Source organism: Tamandua tetradactyla, chromosome 8, assembly GCF_023851605.1.
Source record: "Tamandua tetradactyla isolate mTamTet1 chromosome 8, mTamTet1.pri, whole genome shotgun sequence".
Classification (NCBI taxonomy): domain Eukaryota; kingdom Metazoa; phylum Chordata; class Mammalia; order Pilosa; family Myrmecophagidae; genus Tamandua; species Tamandua tetradactyla.
This window is the reverse complement of record NC_135334.1, coordinates 79,626,465-79,651,651: the sequence shown is the minus strand read 5'-3', so window position 1 is coordinate 79,651,651 and position 25,187 is coordinate 79,626,465. Positions and strand designations below refer to the sequence as shown.

Genomic DNA, 25,187 nt, shown 5'->3' with positions numbered 1-25,187 from the left:
TATTTGATCAACTGTTAAACATTGTCATTCTTCATTCTACCTGATCTCTCTGTAGCCCTGTAAACTCTGAGCAACTTCAAGTTTCTAGAAACTTCCTTTCCTTGATTTCTAGATCATCATTATTTCTTGTAGTTCTCCTTCTGTTTCTGGTTACCTTCACAACCTTTAAAGACCCCCCTCCTCCTTTGCTTTCCTAAATCCTGATTTTTCCTAGAATTTCACTTGTAACTCCTATCATGATCTGCTAATCTCTTTGGATGGTTCCATCCACTTTGATAGCTTCATTCAGCTGGTATCTTCTAAATTTATATTTCTACTCTTGATTTCATTCTTCAGCTTAAGTATGATATTTCTACTTACCTTCTGGATATCATCATAGTATCTCAAAACTTAATATGTCAAAAACTGTACCCATCCTCTTTCCTAAAGCACAGTCCTCTTGTTATGAGTTCTTAGTCTCTGTTAATGTTTATCCTGAGTCTCCAATACTTCGTGTTAGTCTTTCCTCAATCTCCACATTCATTTGCCAGCTTTTGCTGTTTATACTGTGTAGTTAAGAGTATGAACTCTGGAGGCAGTTTGCCTGCATTGCAATCCCAGCCCTGCCATTTTTAGCTGTGTGACTTTGGGCAATTTATTTAGTCTTTCTTGGCTTTAATTTCCATACCTGTAAGGTGGGGATCATAGTACATGCAGGTTTATATAAGTGACTCCATGTAATACTTAAAATAGAGTCTGGCACCTAGAGAGCGCTCGATATATTTTAGTTATTATAGTTATTATTTTACTAATTCAGCATTCAAATCCACAGGCTTTTTTTTTTTTTTTTTTTTTTTTTTAAAGAGAGAAGGAGGAAGGGAAGGAAAGACAGAGAAGGAAGGAAGGATGGAAGGAAGAAAGGGAAACATCTTTAAACATTTTCTTGTTTTATTATATTTTGTTTGTTTGTTTGTTTTTTACATGGGCTGGGGCCGGGAATCGAACCGAGGTCCTCCGGCACGGCAGGCAAGCACTCTTGCCCGCTGAGCCACCGCGGCCCGCCCCACAGGCATTTTTTAATGCCAGCCACTATGTTGGCCCTAGGGTTTCAAAGAAGAATGAATGATATGGCCCCTTTTGCCAAAAAGCTTGCTATTTATTGATAGAAACATTATAAGTATAAATAATTTCAGTACACATGAGATGTACTAAGATAGGTGAATCTCAGATTTATCTTTTCTAATTGCTCTTATTCACCTTAGTTCATATTATCTTTTTTTTTTTCCTCATAGGGACTATTGAAAGAGCTTCTTATAAATTGTCCGCTGTCATCTGTCTTTCTCTGCTTCATCTTTTAGTGCCATCTGACATATTTTTAGAGTCAAATCTGATCTTGTGATTTCCTTGTCATACTAGTGCAAGGTGTTAATAATAGGGTAATGTGTAGGAACTCTATTTTATTCATGATTTTTCTGTAAACCTACAACTTCTCTAGTTAAAAAAAGAAGAATCAGGTCAAACATAAGACAGAAGTTAACACTAGACCTGGGTCAGAAAGAAAAGAAATGTAAAAACAAAAACAAACAAGCTAAACAAACCACCTCTTTTTTCTCCAAGGTGTCAGTAGTTAACGCCCAAACTTCTTAGCATGATATTCGGTTATGTTTATAATCTTCATCCCTTTTTACTTTTTGTTTTAGTATTCCAGGGCTGCTTTAACAAAGTACCACAGACTGGTTGGCTTAAACAACAGGAATTTATTGTCTCACAGTTTTAGAGGCTAGAAGTACAAAATCAGGGTACAAACAAACAGGATCATGTTTTCACTGAGTCTGTAGCATTCTGGTGGTGGCTTACCAGCAGTGTGTAACTCAATTGCCGCCTCCATTATATGACCATCTCTCTCCCAATACATCTCCCATTACCGTGTCCAGATTTCCTCTGCTTATAAGGACTCCAGTCATATTTGATTAAGGCCCACCCTGATTCAGTTTGGCCTCACCTTAACTAATCATATTTACAGATGGGTTCACATCCACAGGACCGGGGTTGAAAATAAACATGTCTTTGTGGGGACATGATTCAATCCATAACACCTTTCAACTCAGTATGTGCCGCTCTTTCTAAATAGTCTATGAATAAGTGACACTGAACTTAGAACTGTTCTTCGAATTTGTCACTCTCTTTCACAGTGCTATAATTTTGTACATATTATTTTTAATATGTAGACGGCCCTTTCCTCTGTTATGTGGCCAGTATCGTATTAAAGATCTAAGTCAGATACTACCTTCTTTGTGTTCTATCTCCTAGAATGAGTTAATTGTTTTCCTTCATTTTATACATATGTTTATTTATACTATTTATTGGTGTTTGTTTATGTTCCTCCAAACTATTTTATTCATTTCTGTATTTTCATTGCATTCTTCACAGTACCCAGTACTTTATCAATATGAATGCACATTGAGTTAGTCAATGAGTGAGCCTTGCCTGCTCTTTAGGACTGTTCCTTCGCTTTATAAGACTGTCTCTTGTCTTGCAGAAAGTTTCCTTAAGCATAATTGCTAACTTCCTTTAGTTTTGAGGTGGTAGTGGTGAGAGTATCTGGGGGAAAGGGAATAGCGTTTATTATAAACTGAGGGCAAAGTGTGGGACTGGTGCCCCCTATGGGTTCCTTCCGCCCTAGTTGAGTATAAAGAGGAAGGACAACTGAACCACACCTTTCCTCTGAAATTTGTATGTGTGAGAGAGACAATACTGATGAGGGTGTGGTAGATGTGATGGGGAAGGAACTGTGGGCATGGCCAGAGCCAACAGCTATTTAGGTACTTTATCCCTTTTGTGATAATGTCATACCACATCTCTGGAGTAAGAATTGGGTGTGTCCGACAGTAATGGGGGATATGTATGTATATGGGAGTGTGTTCCTGTGTTCCTTGCTAGAGTGAAAATTGTTCTGCTCTTTTGATTGTTTCCTTCTCTCAACAATATTCAGGCAGTTAATCTATTTGCCCGTCAGAGGCTTTTGGGTGGGTTTCTAGGGAGAGACTTATGAAAGGTAGAAAAAACTTTTCAGCTGTTTCAGAGGGCCATAGTCAGATCAAGACTTGATTTCTTGATTAGTCATTCATTTATTCATTCATTCACTTAAGCATTCACACTTTCAATAAATATTTATTGACTCCCTAAGCACTTCTCTGGGCACTAGGGATACAACAGTTATAGGACTCTGCCTTCAGAGCACTTGTATCATAGTAGGGAAGACAAAAAAAATAGGCAAATAAATAATTTCAGATAGTAAAAACTGCTGAGAAGAAAGAAAGATTAGGAGGCTAGAGAATGAAGGTGGGAAGATGTGCTATTTAGAGAGAATTGTTAAGTAAGACCTCTCTGAGGAGATGGCATTTGAAAAGAACTGAATGATGCGAGAATGTGAAAATCAGTGGAAAAGCAGTCCAGGAAGAAGGAATAGAAAATATTCAAGAAGGCCACTATGATTAATTTATTAGTGAGGAGGAAAATAGTGGGAAAAGGTAGTCATAGGTTTATTATGTAGTGACCTATAGACCAAAGTAAGGGATTTAGATTATTGCTAGTATGCTAGGAAATCATTGCAGAGTATTCAGCAGGGGAGAGAAGTAATATGTTAGGTTTAAAAAAATATTGCTCTGATCGCTGTGTAGAGAATAATTCTTTGGGATGAGATTGGAAGCATGGGAACCAGGCTGGAAGCTATTGCACTGGTGAGACATGTTCAGAAACGTAGAGTTAGCTGATTAATAGGATATTGGGGTAAAGAAAAGAGGAAATGAGGATGATGCTCAGGATTTTGTCCTGAGTACATAAGTGAATGTTGGTGTCATTTATGGAGATGGAGAAAGCTGGGAAAGCATAGGTTTGGTGATAGAAATCATGAGTTCTGTTTGAGACGTGTTAAATTTAGGTACCAACTAGCTATACAAGTGGGCAGTGTGTGTGTGCGTTATGTATGTGTCTGCATTTTTAGTGGAGTGGTGGTTCTCTGTCTCTTCTTGCTGCGGAGTAGAGAGAGAGGCAAACTTCTCTTTATCCCTTCTGTTCTCTTTCTTTGAATTAGATTTGCAGTTCTGGGCTGGAAATTGACCTCTGGTCTCTCCACTCCAGCCTGGTGTATTCTTTGGCTCCATGGTCAGCTTCTGGCTTCTACAGACCGGATGAAGCAGACCAGAGACATAAGTGGAGAAAGCCTCCAGCTGGCAAGTCCTCAGAGTGTGGCTTTCTGGCCGCTGGCCCTGCCCAGCCTGCTTCATGGAAAGGATGAACTGGCTGAGCAGACTGGCCTCCCGGGGCCCTGGGCACCGCGTCCCTCAAGGGTCCAGTCCGCAGACCCCTGTCATGGCTGACCCTGAGACCTGCCTCATGGTCTTCAAAAATCACTGGTCTCAGGTAGGAGGCTGTATGCCAGTGGGTCTGGTCCACTGGATTCCTGATTCTTCCTAATCTTATGTGGTATTTCACCATCCTGTTTAGTGTTCTTATCATAGATTCATTCCATCTTCTGTCCTGTTTCTTCAGGTGGTGCGAATCCTTGAGCGGCGAGGTCCTCGGGCAGCTCCTGGGGGTGCAGATGATCTAAGTGCTGTGCGCAACCACACTTATCAGATGTTGACATTACTGGCAGAAGATCGAGCAGTTCCCTCGGCCTCCTTGACCCCTGGGCCCCTGCTGGAGTTTGCTCTGCACGAGGATCTGTTGACTCGTGTGTTGGCATGGCAACTGCAATGGGATGAGCTTGGGGATGGGGTTGAGGAACGGCGGGCTGAACAACTGAAACTATTTGAGATGCTAGTGAGTGAATCTCGCCAGCCACTGCTGCGGCATGGCCCGGTTCGTGAGGCTCTGCTGACCTTGCTGGATGCCTGTGGTCGCCCTGTGCCCAGTAGCCCAGCACTGGATGAGGGTCTGGTGCTACTTCTCAGTCAGCTGTGTGTGTGTGTGGCCCGGGAGCCTTCATTGCTCGAGTTCTTCCTGCAGCCGCCTCCTGAGCCTGGAGCTGCCCCCCGCCTTCTCCTTTTTTCTCGCCTTGTCCCTTTCGTCCATCGAGAGGGCACCCTGGGCCAGCAGGCCCGAGATGCCCTACTCCTGCTCATGGCTCTGTCAGCTGGGAGTCCCACTGTGGGCCGCTACATCGCAGATCACTCTTACTTCTGCCCGGTCAGCACCCCATGGGATGGGGTAGGGTATGGTGTGCAGACACTGGACAGTGCCTTCCTGCCCATGAGATATGGAGTGGCTCTGGCCCATGAAATAGCTTCTTGTGTTTGAGGGAGTTTGGTTGGGGATGAAACAAGGGTTTAGTTGGGGCGGGTACTAAGATTCTTTGTGGGCCAGTGTTCCCAGGTAATGCCCTATTACATAGGGTAGCTAAATGCCTGCTCTAGAATAACTCTTTCCCCTACTGCCATCAAAACTCTGAATTAATAGCTCCCCATCCCACCTTTTACATTGAGTTTTTGGTAACCTGCCCTTGGGGGTGGCCCCTAGGTGCTGGCCACAGGGCTGAGTGCCCTGTACTCCTCACTGCCCCGAAAGATTGAGGTTCCAGGGGATGATTGGCATTGCCTGCGACGGGAGGACTGGCTTGGAGTTCCATCCCTTGCACTCTTCATGAGTTCCCTAGAATTCTGCAATGCAGTCATTCAGGTAGGACTGGGTTCCCTACAGTTCTGGTCCTTGGTCATTCTGGGGCCATGGGGTGGTGGTATGCATTCTCTGGAGTTCTACAATTCTATAATCTTGGTGGTAGGCCATCTCCCTGTATTGCATCATTCTGTTCCCTTTCAGACAGTGGTTGTCCTCACAATCTTCTTTCTTCTTCCTCGCACCCCTACAGGTAGCTCACCCCTTGGTGCAGAAGCAGTTGGTTGATTATATCCATAATGGGTTTCTGGTGCCTGTCATGGGTCCTGCCCTCCACAAGGTGAGAGTCATGAGTGGCAAGACAGATTAGGGGTTTTGCTGAAGGGTGGTAACTCCAGTACCAGGAACATTGGGCTGGGTACTCTTCCCTTTTCCCCTCCTTTTCTCCTGGGTTCTCCTTAAAACTTGGAAGATAACTCTCTGCACATGCACATGTATGGAAACCCTAAGTTTCCAAACTTTCCCTTCCCTTCTTCCAGACCTCTGTGGAAGAGATGATAGCCAGTACTGCCTATCTGGAACTTTTCCTACGGAGTATCTCAGAGCCTGCCTTGCTCTGTACCTTCCTGCGATTCCTGTTGTTACACCGGCATGACACCCACACCATCCTTGACACCCTCGTTGCCCGTATTGGCAGCAACTCCCGGGTATGGCCCCTACCTCTGTCCTGGCTTACTTGGGTGAGCCATCTTCTCTCTCTGACCTTTGTTCTGAGAGCATGTTCCTGTCCTTCTTTGACTATTGTCTCTAATAATCACTTCAAAATTAGGTGGCATTTATTTTATAGTATTCAATTTTTAACTGTTTTGTGTATAGATTTTAATCTACTCTCTTGCCTTTGTAAAATCTAGTGCACAATTAACTTTTTTGGATGACTTTGGTTGTTCATCATGACTATAGGTTTTGCCATTGTGCTGTGCCTGTAATGTCGCGTTGGCCCGGGCCATGGATTTTATGTATCTGTTTTGGCTCTGGGACCATTTTTGTTTCTTTCTTTTATTCCAAATAATTGAAGTATTTCAATTATTTGGATCTTTGTATTTTAAATTGGAGAGGTTCTTAGGTCATTAAGGGTTCTGGGAAACTCTTGTAGATAATTGAGGTACCTGGTAGTAGGAGTCCTGGTAAGTGAGGTTTATTGGATAGCTGTTTTTTATATGGGTGAGGTGTCTGAATAACTAAACTACAGTAATATGAAATATTACAGACTGACTCTGATTAGACCAGTATTTCTTAGCCAGCTGTACATGTCAGAATCTCTGGAGCTTTGAGGATGACAGCAACTACAAGAACAGATTTTAAGTTCTGCCTCGGATCTCTTGGATTATAATCTCTGGGAGTAGACTGAGGGCATGTATATTTTAAAAATGTTCCAAAAAGTAATTACGATACATGCCTTAGGTTAAGAATTATTGGTATAAAACAATAGGAATTGATGTCAAAGCTTTAATTTTACAAATATATCAAAAATTTTTATTCCTCATGCTGAAGTTAGGCCATACTCTTATGTCTGTGTGGCCTCAAGGAATGTGCTCTTTATGTTTAGGGACAGATGTTTTCCTTCTTGAGGTTCATCTTTTTCCTTGTGCTGGATTCTATCCATCTTCCTTTTTTCTTAATCTTGATCCCGACTGCTCCTCTGATTCTCCTTCAGTTGTCTTAGTTCTTTCTTAGCATTTATTTCTATTAGTCTGCCATTTGGTCCCTAATCCCAGGAGCCTTTCATGTTTTGGAGGTGTTTCTTCTTGGTTCCCAATTCTAGGAAGAGCCAGGTCTCTTCTAATTTTAGCATACCCGTGTTAAACATACTCATGTTTTCCACAGTCTGGCCCTTTCAAACTTGATTTTGTTGCCCTGGTTTTTAAGTGTAATTTATGTAGCTTGTGTTTTCTTCCTTGAAGTGAATCATACTGACTAGTCTGTCTGTGTGCCTTACTATATCTGTATTAGTTTCCTGCCATAACAAATTACCACACATTTAGTGGCTTAAGACAATATAAATGTATTATCTTACAGTTCAGTAGGACATATGTCTGACATAGATCTCAGTGAACTGAAGCCAAGGTGTTGACAGGGCTGTGTTCCTTTCCGGAAGCTCTAGGAAATGATGTGTTTAATTGCTCATTTGGGTTGTTGGGTGAATTCAGTTCTTTGTGGTTATAGGACTGAGATTCCCATTTTTTTGCTAACTGTCAACTGAGGGCTATTCCCTGTTCTAGAGGCCAACCAAATTCCTTGCTCATGGCTCCTTTCTTCCATCTTCAAAGCTAGGAATGGTGGGTCAAGTCCCTCTTATGTTTCAAATCTCCGTGTCTTTGATCCAGCTGGGAAAAGTTCTTTATTTTTAAGGTCCCATATGATTTGGTTGGGCCCACTCAGATAATCTAGAATAATCTCCCCATCTCAATATTCATAACCTTAATCAAACCTACAAAATTGTTTTTGCCATGTAAGCTGATATCCACAATTTTGGGGTGTTAGGACATGGGCATCTTTGGTGGGCCATTATGCCTACTACATTTTCAGTCAGTCTGTTTTCATCAGTAAAGTGGCCATTCAGTTAAACCTCATGAATATTCATGCTAAAATGGGAGCAGCTATCTTATCTTTTTCCCACTATATTGTTGGCTTTTAATTCTCCCACAGTCTTTTTTGCAAATGATAAGAACCTAGACTCTTTCAGGTAGTACCCAGACACAGGCCTAGTAATTGTCCTCAGAGAGCTCAAGGTGTCTGACATTCTTGCCACAAGGGAAGTACAGAGAAAGTACCTTTGGGATTCAGTGGAGTGAGGGAGAGCTTATATGTTTCTGTTCTGACCTAGCCAGAGAAAAACCACTGTTCTTCCTTTCCTAAAACATAAGATTTCTCCTGCTCCAGAATCACCTACTTTTTATTTTTCCTGTCACCTTTCCTTGAACCTTCACCCCCTCACCCCAAATTTTGATATATTTAATAAGATGATATTCTTGAGGTTTTCTTTATCCCACCTTTTGAAAGATACACTGGTGTTAGTGAAGTGACTCAGAAGCCTTGTTTATAGCCCCACCCAGTTCACAGCTGGGGTTCTTCCAGCTTCCTCTGGTTTCTTGATAGGCATTTGCAGTAACTGTGCTGGTACAGTCTACACTGACAGTATTCATTTAGTAACCATGTTGCTGGTTGCTGTTGTCTCCTGTTAGTTGTTTATTCAGTCACAGTATTTCTTAGGGTTTCTTTTCTTGGGCATTTATTCCATTTAAGTATTATTGGGATCTCTGCTGACGGGTATATATTGTCAGAGTTTGCTGAAATGTAGTATGGTCTATGGAAATACATTGAGCCTGGTGCATGTGCATTCCTGTCTGAATAAGTGAAGTTTGACCACAAAGTTATGTGACCATTTAGTTAATACTTGAATGGCTGTTATGTGACAGCGCTGTGTGTATTTATTTATCTAGGAGTGATTGAGTGGGGCTGGGGGGGTGGTGTGGTGGTTCCCGTTTGCTTGACAAGCTTGGAGGATAAAGAATACTTACGATGACTCCTTCTCTTTTCCCCCACCCTCACCCCCAGCTCTGCATGGTCTCTCTGAGCCTCTTCAGGACCCTTCTCAACCTCAGCTGTGAGGATGTCCTGCTGCAGTTGGTTCTCAGGTACCTCTGAGGACAGGGCTGAGGGATGGCTGGCTGACCCGGAACCTGAAGGGCTGTCAGAGCCTTGTGCATTGCTGGAATGATGGGCTGAATTGGGGTTGCTCATTGTTTTCTCTTGGACCCTGGTTTAGCCATATAGTTCCATTGGCGTGATGTTCTTCTAGGTCCTGTCCTTCCTTCCTTATCTACTCCATATTGCCTTTCTGCTGTCTTACCCAGGTATCTCGTCCCGTGTAACCATGTGATGCTGAGCCAGAAGCCAGCTGTGCGTGATGTGGACCTATATGGACGAGCTGCTGACAAGTTTCTCTCCTTAATCCCACGTTGTTGCCGGCACCATGCCCCCAGCACACCCCGCCCAGAGCATGCCTCATGGGCACGAGGTGGGCCTAGCAGAGAGGCAGGGAGAAGCGGGGATACCATGGGTATGGTTCTGGACTCTGGAAGAGCTTATCAAGAAGGTGGGGTTAGGGTGAGGGGGGCTATGTGGCCATGAATGACATTCTGTCTTTGGGAGATTGATAAGGAGTCTTAGAGGGAGGATCCTTAATCCCCGCAAAGAAATTTAGGGTGGGACTTCTAAGCAAAGATGTTCTTATTTTCCAGTCCTATATTCTTCCCTGTTTTTAATGTTTCTTTGATATTGGTGGCGGTAAGTGGGGATAGTGGATGAGGACAGGTTTAATCTGGAAGATGGAGAGACAGCCATTTGAATAGTCCGGTGTTTCTCCCTTCTCATTGCTTTTTCTCTCAATCTCTCTATGTATTCTATCTCTCCCGCTAGGCCTCTGTTTCTTTGATCCCTCTTATGTTTTTTTCCCCCTTCATAGGCCCTGGAAGCCCAAGTGTTGACTCCTCTTCTGTGGTGACAGTGCCTCGGCCCTCCACACCATCTCGTCTGGCTTTCTTCCTGCGACAGCAGAGCCTGAGTGGCTCTGAGTCCCCAGGCCCAGCCCCTTGCTCCCCAGGGCTTGCTGCATCTCCAGCTTCCAGCCCTGGTCGACGGCCCAGCCCTGCAGAGGAGCCTGGTGAGCTGGAAGACAATTACCTGGAGTATCTGCGTGAGGCGCGCCGTGGTGTAGACCGCTGTGTCCGAGCCTGCCGTACCTGGTCTGCCCCCTATGATGGCGAGCGGCCCCCTCCTGAGCCCAATCCTGTTGGCTCCCGGACTAAGAAACGCAGCCTACTGCCCGAGGAGGACAGGGACAATGTGGGGGAACGGGAGGAGGAAGAGCTTGGGAATGGAGGGCTGGCTGGGGGTGCAGGGGAGGGCACTGGCCACCTGCCCCCTCCCCAGCTCAATGGTGTACCAGGACCCTGGCCTGAGGGCGCCAAGAAGGTTCGTCGGGTACCAGAGGAGGGAGCTGGGGAACTGTTAGAGGGTACCCCTGAGGGCATGGCAGGACTAGAGGGCTTTGGGCAGGAGCTCCGGGAGCTGGAGGTGGCATTGAGCAATGGGGGCGCTGGCTCAGAGCCTCCCCTAGAGCCTTCACTACCTCTTGAGGAGGAGGAGGCCTACGAGAGCTTCAACTGTCCCCCTGAGCCCCCTGGCCCCTTCCTCAGCAGCCCTTTGCGGACTCCCAACCAGCTGCCAAGCCAGCCCTTCACTGGTAAGCTACTTAGCCTAGGCCTTTTCCTTTGTGTACTCTCTGCATGTTCTTGACATGTTTGTGCTGATTACTGAGACTTCCTGGCCCATGTCATTTCTGTGTCATTGCCTAGCCCCTCATCCATTCTGCTTGGGTTCCTTCCTGGTACATATTATGTCATACTTGTGTCTCTGTGTCTGTCTGTATGTTTTCCATGCTTATGCTGATTTGACTATGGATTTATGTCTGAGCCTTATATGTCTGCCCTTATATGCATGTTCTTCCTTTTCTCCCATTTTGGCCATTTTCTGGGATATGTGTTCAAGATATTCAGTGTTCAGTATCTCTTGGTAAATCAGAACAACATATCTGAATTATTTGGAAGGCATATGTACTGTCTTGTATGAGAGGCACCTGTATCCATCTATTCCATGTTGGAGGATTATATGGTTTCCACCAGTATATCTAACTGGGTGTTTGGTCTCCCGTCAGCCCTTCTATAATCCCCAGGTCAGCTCTTTTGATGGTCTTTCTCTTCCTCTATGCTGGACAAGTTTCTCCTGCCCCCCGTCCTCGTACCTTATTGGTTGCCATGAAAACTTCATCTTAGAGATTTGTGTTAGTTATACAGACTGAAGCAGATAGGGTGAAATACCTCTTTTAAGTGCAAGTGCCATGAACTTCCTAGCTAAGTGCTTTGGGATATCTAGGATGCCCATGGAGCTAGACCTCAGGAGTGGCTGGGCTAATTTTTTTTTTTTTTTTGTATGCTGTATGGTGGGGGTTACATTTCATTCTGTTTCCATGTGACTGTCCTGTTACTGAAGCATCATTTGTTGAATTTTTTTTCTGGGGAGAGGTGCTGGGGCTGGGAATCGAACCTGGGTCTCCTCCTTGGCAGGCGGGAATTCTATTACCCAACTAACCTTGCACCCCTCCTTTTTGTTTTTGAGAGCCACTCCCACCCAGCCCAGCCCTCATCTTTACTCCCTGCTAATCCTTACTCTCCACTCTGTGTGGAAAAATAAATAAAATTAAAAAAAATAAAAATCTTTAGGAAACAGTATGGTGATTAAAGCTAAGACCACAGGCTTTGGATTAGACATACCTTTAATTAGTTTCTGATCTGTGTCATTGCATGTAAATTAGCACAATGTTGGCACATTGTAAGAACTCAGCAAGTGGTGGCTTTTCACTAGGATTATCACTCTGAGTGCATGACATTTAAATTGACTGATGCAACCAGCCATCTTCTGCAGCCTTGATCAGTACATGACCTGGAGTGTGGCTGGGATATGCTAGCCATCCTACTTGCACAGCACTAGGACTTCTGACCTGGAGTCAGACAAACTTGCTCTTCTTGTAGATTATAGAAAATACATCTTGCCATTTATGTAGTTTCTGCTTGGCTCCTTCTTGCTCAGCATCACTAGGAGGATTTACATAGACTTGAAGCATCGGTTGAAGCTTCTGCCCTTTTGTGTCTTTGTAAGCTTATCTGAGCTTTAGTTATTGTCTTTTTCAAGGAAGTCCCAGGAAAAGAGATGGACAAAGTTATGCGGTATCATAGGACCCTGTTAAACTTGAGTTGTTTTGTTTGGCGCTAATGCTAGTGGGAGATAGTCTAGGATATTTTTCAGCATTTACTACTTCCTTTGTATTCTCCTGTCTGAATTAAAAATGCAGTTCTTGGATATATCTCATTTCCTCCACAAATTCCTGTTCTAGAGGACTGTGATGGTCCTAGAATCTTAGTGCTGGTGATCTGGCTTAGTTTGAGGCCAGTCCTGAGCTAAGCTGTCTTTTATTCTACAGATGCATTCTACCCTGTTGTTCTGATCTAATTTCTTCTTAGGTCCCCCAAAGATTTCTCCCCTAACTAAGTTGGCCCATAGAGTTGCCTTCTTTGCCTTTGCTACATTTCTTTTCTTTCTGACCCAGGTCTGGTGTTAACTTCTGTCTTGTGTTTGACCTGATTCTTCTTTTTTTGGTCCTAATAACTTTGCCTTCCTATTGTTTATGCTGTCTCCTTCTCTTGGGTGAAGCTTTTTAAAAAATTGAGGAATAGTATGTAGTTTATAGTTATTATTGAATATTTATTTTGTTAGAACTTGGGCTAAATGCTTTAAATTGATATCTCATTGATCCTTTTAATAATCTTATGAGGTAGGTATATGTTCTTATTTTACTGAGTAGGAAACTGAAACTTGGGGAATTTTGAGTTATACAATAACACAGCTGGTAAAGGGCGAAGCTGAAATTTGAAACCAGATTTGTCTGACTCCACAGCCTAAGTTCTGGCTCTTCAGCTCAAATGTGTGTAAAGCTAGCATCTGGACTCTTGGGTCCATGTAGTGTCTGTCATCTTATCTTCTCCAGAGTTAGGTGGTCATGGGATATTTAAACATACCCGGAGGCTGACATAAAAATAATTTTCATCTAGCTTGTGGGGGCAGAGGGGAGGGGCAGTTTGTGTCTTGTTTGGGGGAGGAATGTGTGCAGTCTTTGCATTGTGTTCAGGCCTTGTATCCTTGTGCCCACTCCCTCCCCATCCCCAGGCCCTTTCATGGCTGTGCTCTTTGCCAAACTCGAGAACATGCTGCAGAACTCCGTCTATGTCAACTTCCTGCTGACAGGGCTGGTGGCCCAGCTGGCCTGTCACCCCCAGCCCCTGCTCCGCTCTTTCCTGCTCAACACCAACATGGTCTTCCAGCCCAGTGTCAAGTCCCTGCTGCAGGTGTGCGATGCATGCATGCATGGGTGCGTCCAGGCTCCATGGTGGGCCAGGCCCGCAGCTGGAGTGGTCTTTGGGGGTCTGGGAACAGGCTTAGTGGGTCTAGAAGGGACTGTGTCAATCTAGAGCTGCCCAGAAATGTCATGAAATTATGCTTCATAGGTGTTGGGCTCTGTGAAGAATAAGATTGAGAGTTTTGCAGCTTCCCAGGAGGACTTCCCAGCACTACTTTCCAAGGCCAAGAAGTACCTCATTGCCCGTGGCAAGTTGGACTGGACTGAAGGCCCTGCAGCAGGATCTGCCCCCCGCCGTTCTGATCCCCTAGGTGAGGCCTATCCTACCACCCCTCTCATAATCCTCACCAGACAACAAATTACCCTGGGTTAATTGAGCTGTTACTAAGGGTGAATTATCCTCTGACTCCTGTTTAGAGAATAGAATGTAGCTCTGTCTACTAAGAACCAAATCAGTACCACCAAAATCTGTTGTAGAAGTTGGGGACAGGCAAGGGAATGGAGTAGTCTTTAGATTGAAGTATTATTACAGTTTGGTAAAGAACATGGCATTTGGCATGGGCCTTGAGAGAGATAGGTAGGATTATTATGTTCAAGGGGCAGAGTAGACCATATAGGTGGTGCTAGAACCTTGAAAGGTGATGGAACAGTGGTGGTAAAGCTGGAAAGATTGGCCAGAACTGAAGGTTCTGAGAGTTGAAGTTGGTCTGGGTAGATCTTTTAGGCGGAGAAACCACTGAAAGTTTTTAAATCTGGGAGTGGAGGGGTGAATATGTTAGCTTGTGTGTTAAGTGCATTGGAGCTAAGAGAAAATGGAGCCATGAAAGACAGTCAGGAGGCTTCTGCTATAATGCAGATGTGACCTCTAATGCTTGAATTATAGTAGTGGAAATAGGAAGAATTTGGTAAGGTAGAAATGGGAAGAAAGTATTGGCAAAATTGGTGAGTAATTGTAGGGCACACGACAGAATTAAATATGACCAAGAAGTTTTATATCAGATCTTTCATTGAACAAGTATCTGATCACTTGCTATATTGTGCTAGGTATTGTCTTTGGTACAGAGAATTCAGTGAGGTATAAAACGTGGTCTCTTCTTTCCAAAGCTTATAATCTAGAGAATGACCAGGAAAGTATAATAACTGACAGAACAAGGTCCCAAAGGTGGTAGAAGTAATGGGATATAGAGCACCGATAAAGGATTGACTTTAGGCAGGAAAGGGGTTTGGTGTTTTTTGATTTCTTTTTCCTTTGAGGTAAATGAGCAGAGAGCAAGGAGGAAACGACATATGTAAATGGCATTGTGAAGTGTGGAGGGGCTTTAGATCATCCTTTATTTGCTAATCAAAGTAGAAGATAAAATAACATTCTGAGAGCAAGAGTAGAGGTGAGGTAGGGGCTTAAAGAGAAAAGTGTATGGGTTGGGAAGAGTGTATATATATATGAGAAGGGTTACTGCACAGCTTTGAAGACCCAGCTGAAATTCCTTAGTATGACTTCCTCTTGTTCTAGTACTTTGAGTATTTCTGGCACAGTGGTCACTGTGGAGGGCTCAGAGATTAAAGGTAAATGAGACATAGTCCAAGCCCCTTGAGCTCATAGATTAGTACCAAAGGTAGAAGAGATGTGAACAGAGTGTTAAAGTAAGTAAAAGAGCAGTAAAATAGGAAATCAGTGGAGGGGAAGTCAGAGGTGGTTTCCCAGAGAGTTGGTGATAGTAAAACTAGGCCAGGAAGGTTGAAAAAAGTAGAGAGAACAGAGTTTAGGCAGAGGGAGCTATAGAAGCATGACAAGTATCTGGAAGGTTCCAGGAAGAGCAGACAGGTGTAGATTAAAAAACAGGGTAGGGTAAGTACATGGAACCTTGAATAAGGCATGAGATTCTGTAGGTTTGTCCACAGTAATGCCTCGATAATTCCCAGAGTGAATTGAACAGTGAATAAAAGAGTATTTGCAAAGTCCTCTTGGGGGAATGGTGAGAAAGGGGGAAAATTTAACTTCTCCATTTGGAGAATTCCTGATAGTCTCACAAGAATGGGGACAACCAAATCAGTAGGCCGAGCCCTCAATCTTGGGGTTTGTTCATATGAAACATACTCACAAAGAATAGACTAAGCCTACTTAAAATTAGGCCTAAGAGTCAACCCCAGAGAACCTCTTTTGTTGCTCAGATGTGGCCTATCTCTCTCTCTCAGCCAACACGGCAAGCAAACTCACTGACCTTCCTCTCTCTATGTGGGACATGACTCCCAGGAGTATAAACCTTCCTGGCAAAGTCGGACAGAAATCCTAGAATGAGCTGGGATTCAGCATCAAGGGATTGAGACAACCTCCTTGACTGCAAGGGGGAAGAGGGAAATGAGACAAAATAAAGTGTCAGTGGCTGAGAGATTTCAAACGGAGTCGAGAGGTTATCCTGGAGGTTATTCTTATGCATTTTATAGATACCCCTTTTTAGTTTAAGATGTATTAGAGAGGCTAGAGGGAAGTGCCTGAAACTGTAGAGCTGTGGTCCAGTAGCCATGTTCCTTGAAGATGAATGTATAATGATATAGCTTCCATAGTGTGACTAGGTGATTGTGAAAACCTCATGTCTGATGCTCCTTTTATCTACGATATTGACAGATGAGTAAAAAATATGGATTAAAAATAAATAAATAATAGGGGGAACAAATGTTAAAACACAAAACAAAACAGGGTAGGTATGGGGAGTTTTGAGGAGTTGGGAGAAGGAGGGTAGAGCTTGATTGTGAGGGGCTCTGAAGGCCATGTTTAATAGGTCTGCTAAAGCATCTCTCTGTAGCCTATATTAGGGGTAAGGAGTGGGAACCATAGTGATCTAGAGGCTAGAGTCTAGGCCCCAGATAGTGGGTATAGACCCAGAGCCTGGAATCTAGACAGAAGTATATAGAGATGGCAGTGTTTAAATGGCTTACTGGTCTCTAAGCTGGTATGAAGTTGTCTGAGTGGGTGGCTTTGGTGGGTATAGGAGAGGGACTCGTGGATCTAGAGGTAAGTGGTGGTATAGGAGCATGGATCTTGGAGGGACAAGGTATAACAGAAATAGTCACTGAACTATGGGTATTGAATTCCTGTGGTTACTGAAGGAGCAGACAATGTGGGTAAGTTTTGTAGGCTGGTGGAAGGTGCAAACGGTTGACAGGTTCAGAAGGGTAACAGGAAGTATGACATAAGGGCATGTTAGATTAAGAAGAAGTGTCTTGGTGATGGTAGAATACTGACTGGAGAGTAGCAGGATAATCGTTTGGGGCTAGGAAGCATGGAGAAGGAAGGAATCCTGAGTGAATGAAGGGCTAAAGTGTTGACTGATTGAGAAGACTGAGGATGAAGTGGGGAGTCTGGATAAAAGAAAGAAGGCTGGGCAGGCAGCATTTTGGTGTGAAAGTGAGAAAAAACCCTTCCCCCTCCAGTTCTCGGTCATCCTGTTTGAGGTTCTTATATCCTTTTTGCATGCATCAGAACTCTAGTAGAAAAGTCCATGAACCTAGGGGGTAGGGGAATCTCCTCTCCCAGACCAAAGGAGGTTCCCTGACCCCAGCACCTCCATGATATCCCTGTTTATTCCCAGTGAAGAGCCGGAGGCCATCCTTGGGGGAGTTGCTCCTGCGGCATGCACACAGTCCAACCAGGGCCCGCCAGGCGGCACAGTTGGTCCTTCAGCCTGGGCGAGATGGAGCAGGACTTGGCCTAGGTGGGGGCTCCCCTGGGGCTTCAACTCCAGTACTAACCCCCCGGAGCGGGGCCCCTGAGCGCCAGGGTGAGGCTCTGCGAGTCAAGAATGCTGTCTACTGTGCAGTCATTTTTCCTGAGTTTCTCAAGGAGTTGGCTGCTATCTCCCAGGCCCATGCTGTAACCTCGCCTTTCTTGTTGGATACTTCAGAAGAGGGGACCAGTCCTGTCTCAGGCTCTGGGCCCCTCAATCCTTAACTCTTTTCCATGGACAATCAGGGCCACAAGTGGCCTGGCTGGAGCCAGGGCACAGGCTCCTTTTTATGTTTGGAGGCAGTGACAAGAAGACTTTTTAATTTATTTCAGATGAATGTTTTATGGAGAACTTGTTGCAATATGTATAAAAGGGAAATCTCTATCTATGCTCACTCTTCTTTCCCACCCTTTTCTGTGGGGCTGGGGCCCAAAAAGGGTGTGAAATGGGAGTGGTCAGGGGTATTTTCTCTCTGGTAAGGATTTTGACTCCAGGATTTCAAGGTTTTCCTTCTGCCCTAAATGCCAACCTTTAGAGGGTGAGGGGACATGAAGTCTAGGGGAAAAAAACAAGAGACTCTCCCCCTTCTCTGCACTCCAGAAGGAAGAAGTAGCATGGGCCCAGGATGGTTTGGGGAGCAGCAGCTGATGTTTATTGGGGACCAGTATCCCTATGCCACTTCGGGGGGTTCTTCCCCCCTGCATCTCTTGCCACAGCCTCAGTCGTCGCTGTCGAATTCCGAGGACAGACCCTGCAGCAGGGGCAGGGACATGGAGTGCCGGTCGGGGTCCCCGGGGCCCCCACCCTGGGCTCCTGGTGGGGGGTTGCGGGGGCTGAAGAGCCAGTTCTCTGCCAGGATTGGGGATATTGTCACAGCTTGACTCATGCCCTGGTCTTTCTTCTCCCTAGTCCCTCCCTCTGGTCCTCTGTGCTGTCCCCACCCTCTCATCAGGACCATGATTCCATCTTACCCTCCCCTGGCTCCCTCACTCCATTCCTCTCACCAGGGTCCAGAACACAGGCATGTGTACTTTCCACACTTTCCTGGGCTATCCTCTCTCTGCCCTCTCCCTCCTCTACTTTATTCCATCCCTCTCATCTCCATTTCCCTCAGCAGTACCTGACAGTACTTGGGGTCCCCTCCGGAAGGGGTTTCGGCCCTTGTAGGAGAATCTGGTGGGTCTGCCTTCTGGCCCTTCCTGGGGAGGTGGTGTAGGTGGGGCTGGGACAGGTGGGGACACGTCAGCAGCTTCAGGGGTGTTGGCAAGGGCAGATGTGGGGGCCAGAGTTGGCATGATGCTGAGGTTGGGTCTAACCCAGTTGGCCCCATGGGGCAGTGGGTCTTTGGTCAGGGGCTTCTGTGGTCCCAGCACACCCTTGGGCTGCAGTGAAAACTTGAGGCAGGAGAAGGCAACGGGTAGTGAACGTTGCAACCGAAGAAGCTGGGGTTCACAGGCTGTAGGTAATAGCCCCAGCTGCAGCCAGGAGCAAGAGAAGACCTGGTAGATGATATAGATGCTGTGGGTACTTCGGAGCCAGGGAAGAGTCTGCTGTAGGCTCACCTGCCCTGGTGGCAGCAATAGGAAGGCCACCTTCTTGCGCAGTCCTCCCAAATGCAATCGAATCCGGCAGGGTTGCCCATCCAACAGTCGCATCTCTTCATAGGATATCTCTGCTCGGCCATTTGGTGAGTATTCCCGAGTGCAGTGGGCAAAGGCATCATCAGATCCTGCTTGTTCCAGAAGACTTGGCAGTGGCCCCACTGGTTGTAGTGCCCGCCGGCCCTGGCGACCTGGTAAAACCAGGCGGGTATGGGCTGGGCGGGACTGTTTCACTAGCACACCCAGTAGATCATAGCAGGCTGCATCCGACAAGAAGGGTACTGCCACTACACTGGATCCAAATCGCTCCTCGATGACCTGCAGATGGCCAGTTTATAGGTCAGGGACTGAGTGGGGCTAGAATTTAACTGGTAGCCTACTCTAGAATGACCTTCCCCGTGTTCACAGTTCAATTACTTCACCACATTTGTGCACAGACTATCATACTTCTACTTATCTCCCAGTTCTCCTGCAGCAAAACATTGAATGTTTACTATGCCTGGTTCTTCTAGACACAAGGAATACATAAAAGAATGAGACTTTGTCATTGTCCTATATAGCTCAGTCTAGTGGGGGATACACAGAAATGTAAAGAGCAGTTAGCTAAGTAAAATAATATCAAGTTGTGAAGATGTCAGAAAAAGTGATTAACAGCCTTTGTCTTTGATAGAAAAGGGGATGAAAAAAGTTTTCTAAGTGGTAATACTTGAGCTTTGGAGGAATTAGCTAGGTGAGAGAATGGTCACTTCAGGCAGAGGAAGCAACTAGTAAAACTTGAATCTACAAACCAAGAAAAGCACTTCAGGAACACATAATTTCAATATTACTGAAATATAGGGTGGTATGAAGAAGGAGAAAAAGACAGGAACTGGATGATGGAAGGCCTTATATGTATGTGAAGTGACTGGAATTTTATCTGGCAATAAGAAACCACTTGAAGGGTACTGGATAGAAGGGGCAGGATCAGATAGGTGTTTTAGAAAGCTAATTTTGAATAGGAAGTCATGAATTAAGGAGAGGTAGAGGTCAGAGTATTATAGTCCTCTTAATTAAAGGTGATAAGGCCCAAAACTAGAGATATTTAGGTTATAGAATCAATAGAACTTGGACACTGAAGGAGTGTGGGAAAAGGGATCTTCAATGATCTTTTCTGTGTGACTGGTTAGATAAGTGATGACATTAACCAAGAATAGGTACACAGAAACAGGTTTTGGATATCCATTCTTACAGTGTCAATAGCCCCTTAGTACACACATTTTACCTGGTAGCATGGGTTATACAGAAAGTTCTTTCAAGGAATTTGAGGCCTTATCTTTAACGCATGCTCCAATATGCTTTTAGGGATTCCATTTCCCCTTGGTTTTGCCCTTGTCTTGACCTTTTTGGATTTGGTTACTCAGCTCTGGACAGGTTTTTTTTGTGGCCAATTGGGAAACCCTATAGGATCCTTTTTACTAATTGTACTTAGGTTTCATGGTTTTGACCTGTACAGGATATTGTGGTCTAAGGCTTCTGGTGCTCTGTTCTGCTAGGGAGCATGGGCACACAAAATTCCCTCTTTACCCATTTCATATTTGAGCTCTCTGTTTAAAGTGCAGTATTCTACTCCCTATCCCCAGTCCCTAAATCCCACTTGTCCATCTGATATTGCCCACTTTGCTAGGCTGATAGAGTTCATCAGTGTTTCCTCAAGCCTGCTCTGTTTCCTGCTACCTAAAGCTAATTTGGAAGTGCTACTCTCTAGCTGAAGAGGAAGGTTAGATAACTGGAATTGCATCTGCTCTGCAGACAAGCTGTACTACATTGAAGACTACAGTCTTGTCGCCTGGCCAAGGAAATCACTGATGTTCTTTCTGAATCTGCATGGAGGAATTCCCCCCCCCCCCCCCATTCCCCCTCCTTTGCATCACTGAGACATGGAACACTTTTGGATGGATGTGGCAGGCTGCAGAACAGAGCTCTGAGAAGGACCAGTTGTTTTCAGGGGTGAGAGCAGAACACAAGAAGGTAGGGCATTTTTGGATAAAATGCTCTGCCCCATGACAATGAAAGCATAACTGCAAAATCCACTCCTAGCTGTGACTTTTTTGCCTAGGATCCTGCACAAATGAGATAAATGGGAATGTCTCCAGTAGAAGTCCCCTGTAATGAAGAATATGGCATTTAAAATATTTGGTTGCTTATAGTCCAAATTTCGGCTAAAAGGGTGAGTCTCTGCCTTAGCTGCAGGCTCTTTCCCAGCACATATTTTCCATGGAGATTTATGAGGGCCTCTTTCTTACCAGTGGTTGTCCTAAAATAAGGAAAATAAGTTTAGTTCTTTACTGGGGTGATTGTTCTTTTTAGAGTCACTGTTTGAGAACACTACCTGCTCCCACTGAAATTTTCTCTCTCAACTCAGTTCTGTGGAATTTAGAGGTCTTGCAAATTTAGGTCAAATCACAAGGGCAACCCAGTAAGGTGGTGGTAAAGGGTTGTCTTCTTTAATGTACTGTTTGTGGTTTGAATTCTGAAGGGGGAGACCTTGGGTCCTGTTTAGGCAAATGTTCTACGAAGTGCCTAACTGTCAGCAGCTCTGGAGAGAGGAAACAAGGTAACTCAAACAGGTCCTATTCCTTGAATTTGCCATATGCCATCAGTGATTATCCTGTACTACTATACCCTGACTTTCCTGACACTTTCCATTTAAATAGGATGAAACAGAGGTGGTGTAGCTTTCTAATAGTTAGCTGAAGACTCATTTACTTTCATCCTAATTCTGATTGATCTAGTCAGGACATATCTTCTACACTGCTGAAATTATTTACTCTAATACTTGGAAGGACCTTGACTTTCCTATTTTTGATTTCCTGGGAAGCTAGCCTTTGTAGTGAGCAGCACACAGCGGAGCTACATGCCAGTAAAGCTGCTTTGAGTCTGGTAGGCCCTACTTTAAGATGGCTGTGGGCTCTCTTGTATGAATGTTTTAAAGTTGCTCTCCTTCAAATTGTGTCACCAGAACTTGGTCCCTAAATTCTCCAGTCTGAGAAATTTGACCATTTCATCTGCAACTGAAAAGTTAGTTCATGGGATTTGTTGGACTCCTGCAACCCAGGTACAGCTGAGATTTCCCTGCTTCTTGAAATCTACATATTTGGCTTGAAAATCCAAATTTATCATTCTTTGGATTTGAAGTGGGGGGAATATCTGTGAAGAGGATGAAGGTAAAGTCTAGGCTTTTTATAAGAAGCTTGAGGGGCCTTTTACGATCAGCCCTCCTGTATTTCTTCAGCATCATTTTCACCACTACCCCATTTACGCTCTGCTCCTAGCAGACTACTTGCAGTTCATAAATACAGATTTTCTTTTTGCTCTCCTGGCTTCTGCCCATGCTCTACATTTCTTTTAATGCAATTTCATTTAGATATATTCACATTCCATATAATCATCTAAAGTATACAGTCAATAGTTCACAATTTCATCATATAGTTGTGCAGTCATCATCACAATTGATTTTTGAACCTTTTCATTACTCCCCAAAAAAAAGAATAAAAATAAAAACTAAAGTAAAAAAGAATACCCAAGACATTCCATATGCTCTATTCCCCCACCCTTTTATTTATTTGATTTTTGTCTTTATTTTCTTACTCATCTGTCCATACATTGATTAAAGGGAGTGTCAGTCACAAGGTTTTGACAATCACATTTTCATACTGTAGAAGCTATATGGTTATACATTCATCTGCAAGAATCATGGCTACTGGATTACAGTTGAGCAGTTTCAGGTATTTTCCTCTAGCTAAACCAATATACCAAAAACTGAAAAGGGATAAGTATATATCCCTTTTATATAATGCATAAGAACAACCTCCAGAATGACCTGTCGACTCTGTTTGAAATCTCTCAGCCACTGAAACTTTATTTTGTATCATTTCTCTTCCCCCTTTTGGTCAAGAAGTCTTTCTCAGTCCCACGGTGGCCAGGCTCATCCCTGGTAATCAGGTCCCACATTTCCAGAGAGATTTACACCCCTAAGAGTCATGTTCCACATAGGGAGGAAGGCAGTGAGTTTACCTGCACAATTGGCTTACAGTGATCACATCTGAACAACCAAAGAGGTTCTCTGGGAGTGACTCTGAGGCATAATTATAAGTAGGCTTAGCTTCTCTTTTGCAGGAATAAGTTTCATAAGGATAAGCCCCAAGATCAGGAGCTTGGCCTATTTTATTGGTAGTCCCCAAAGCTTGCGAGAATACCAGATTCTTCCCCAAGTTAGGAAGTTTAGTATTTCCACATTTTCCCCCAGTCCCTCAAGGGGACTTTGCAAATACTTTTTTTTTTTATCTCCTACCCAGATTACTCTGGAATGTATCAGGGCATCACACTAACCTGTACAAACCAAGATATTGATCTCACTCCCTATTCATGGTTCCATGTAATTATGGTGTTCAAATAAACTGACCATACATGTTAAATTAGGTAGTGTGCTACAGCCAATAAATTTTGCACCAGACAAACATCTCCTTGGTTTTAAAATGCAGTCAATATCTTCCTTTACCTTGATTTACCTTAGTCCTAACCAGATCAGCTTCATTCATATCTCTAATTGGAGTCTGATCTCCTTTTCAGCTTTTTAAACAGTTGCTGTATGGGATGTTGCTAGCTTTCATAGCTACAGAACTCTAGCTTTGAGTCTCAGGTGTCACACAAATATGCGAAGTTCCAGGAAATGACCAGGTTATATACAAAGCTCAGCAACTCAGAATTTAGAAATAGCAGTTACAACCAGGAATATATGTGTCTGCTGTAAGAGCTTACAATCTAGGAACCTTTACATTAAGCCTTCCCCTGATAACCTGTGTTCTTGAATTTAATTATCAGAGTTTGCACATGATAGTTAATATCAGTGGGGCATTATAATATCTATCGTTTTGTTTCTGGCTTATTTCACTCAACATACTGTTCTTCAGGTTCATTCATCTAGTTGCATGCCTCAACACCTCATTCCTCCTTGTACCCACTCAGTATACGCATGGTTTGCTCTTCTATTCAGTTGCTGTACCTGTAGACCACTTCCATCCATTGCAAGTCATGAATACCGCCACAATAAGCGTAGTGTGCAAATGTCCATTTGTGTCCCTGCTTTCAGTTCTTCCAAGTATATATCTAATAACGGGATTGCAGAATCATATGGCAACCCTATATTGAGCCTCCTGTGGAACCAACACACTGCCTTCCAGAGGGTCTGTACTATTCTACTTCCCTACCAACAGTATATAGGTACATCTCTTTCTCCACATTTTCCTCAGCACTTTCTGTTTAATTTTAAACAGTTTTATTCACACACCATAGAATCCATTCTGAATAAACAATAATTCAGGTGTAATCACATGGTTATGCATTCACCACCACAATCTATATGAGGACATTTCCATTTCTTCCTCAAAGAAAGAAATAGGAAAAAAAAAGAAAAGTTAAAAAATATATAAAAAGGAGAAACACAACCACCAAGAATCCCATACCCCTTCCTTATATCCCCCTTTTATTAACATTTAGCTTCGGTATATTGCCTTTGTTACATTTAATGGAAGCATATTAACAATGTTACTGATAACTATAGACCCTAGTTTGCATTGATTATATTTTTTCCATATACCATCCCATTTTCAATACCTTGTACTCGTTCTCCCTTATGTAAGCATGCTCTTCGTTTGATTACTACACTTCACTCACCCACCCAATCATCTGCTCATTAACTCAAGTATGTATTAAGCAACTTTTTTTTGTGAATAACTCCTACTTTCTTTAGAAAGCCTGCCTGATCTCTTAAGCCCTACTCTGGACTTGACATAGCTTCCTGTACATTCCCTTTCAGGGAACCTTTCTTACTTAGTTTTGTGATTTAGATTAAATGGGACAGTTTGTGTAAAGCACTTAGTGCAGTGCCTGATACATAAGCAAACACTGAGTAAAAGTTATTATCTTCAAACTTCCTACCCCTTCCTACTCACAAGTTGCTGAGAATCATCCTAGTCATACTTTATTCCCTCCTTTTTAGCCCATTTACTTTACGTACCTTATCCTTAATGAGGGTCCAGGTGGCATCAGCTTCATCCACTGTCAGCAGGTGAGGGGTACCAGCCAACATGATGGGGTGTGGGGATATGGGAAGGGTTGGGCAGGGCAATGGCTGCTGCAGGAACCCCAAGTTGCCTAGGTAGGTGAGGCTCCAGGCCTTGAGCTCTGACCTACTACAGT

General features: G+C 43.9%; 2 protein-coding genes across 11 annotated transcripts in view; one reads left to right on the top strand and one right to left on the bottom strand.

The window, feature by feature from the left end:
- Positions 1-20,822, top strand: part of FHIP1B (FHF complex subunit HOOK interacting protein 1B) — a 25,747-nt gene extending 4,925 nt beyond the window's left edge. For 2 of the 9 annotated variants that reach the window (XM_077113825.1, XM_077113824.1), the window contains 11 exons: positions 4,120-4,401; positions 4,531-5,169; positions 5,500-5,658; positions 5,849-5,935; positions 6,135-6,335; positions 9,211-9,290; positions 9,510-9,673; positions 10,121-10,900; positions 13,438-13,616; positions 13,776-13,938; positions 17,215-20,821. In XM_077113825.1, coding sequence (XP_076969940.1) covers positions 4,264-4,401; positions 4,531-5,169; positions 5,500-5,658; positions 5,849-5,935; positions 6,135-6,335; positions 9,211-9,290; positions 9,510-9,673; positions 10,121-10,900; positions 13,438-13,616; positions 13,776-13,938; positions 17,215-17,573 — 2,949 coding nt within the window. In that variant the 5' untranslated portion in view covers positions 4,120-4,263 and the 3' untranslated portion in view covers positions 17,574-20,821. Of the gene's footprint in view, positions 1-4,072; positions 4,402-4,530; positions 5,170-5,499; positions 5,659-5,848; positions 5,936-6,134; positions 6,336-9,210; positions 9,291-9,509; positions 9,674-10,120; positions 10,901-13,437; positions 13,640-13,775; positions 13,939-17,214 lie in introns of those variants that run through there. The other 7 variants (XM_077113822.1, XM_077113823.1, XM_077113829.1 and 4 more) reach the window with 6 other exon arrangements.
- C8H11orf42 (chromosome 8 C11orf42 homolog) lies at positions 17,726-25,187 on the bottom strand. Of its 2 annotated transcripts, none has more exons than XM_077113832.1 (3): positions 25,006-25,187; positions 18,470-19,268; positions 17,726-18,100 (listed from the first exon to the last, which is right to left on the bottom strand). In XM_077113832.1, the coding sequence occupies exons 1-3, from the start codon at positions 25,075-25,077 to the stop codon at positions 17,805-17,807; spliced, it is 1,167 nt and encodes a 388-aa protein (XP_076969947.1). In that variant the 5' UTR covers positions 25,078-25,187; the 3' UTR covers positions 17,726-17,804. The 2 variants fall into 2 exon arrangements, with proteins under 2 accessions (XP_076969947.1, XP_076969948.1); XM_077113833.1 differs by having other exon boundaries at positions 17,976-18,198; positions 25,006-25,186.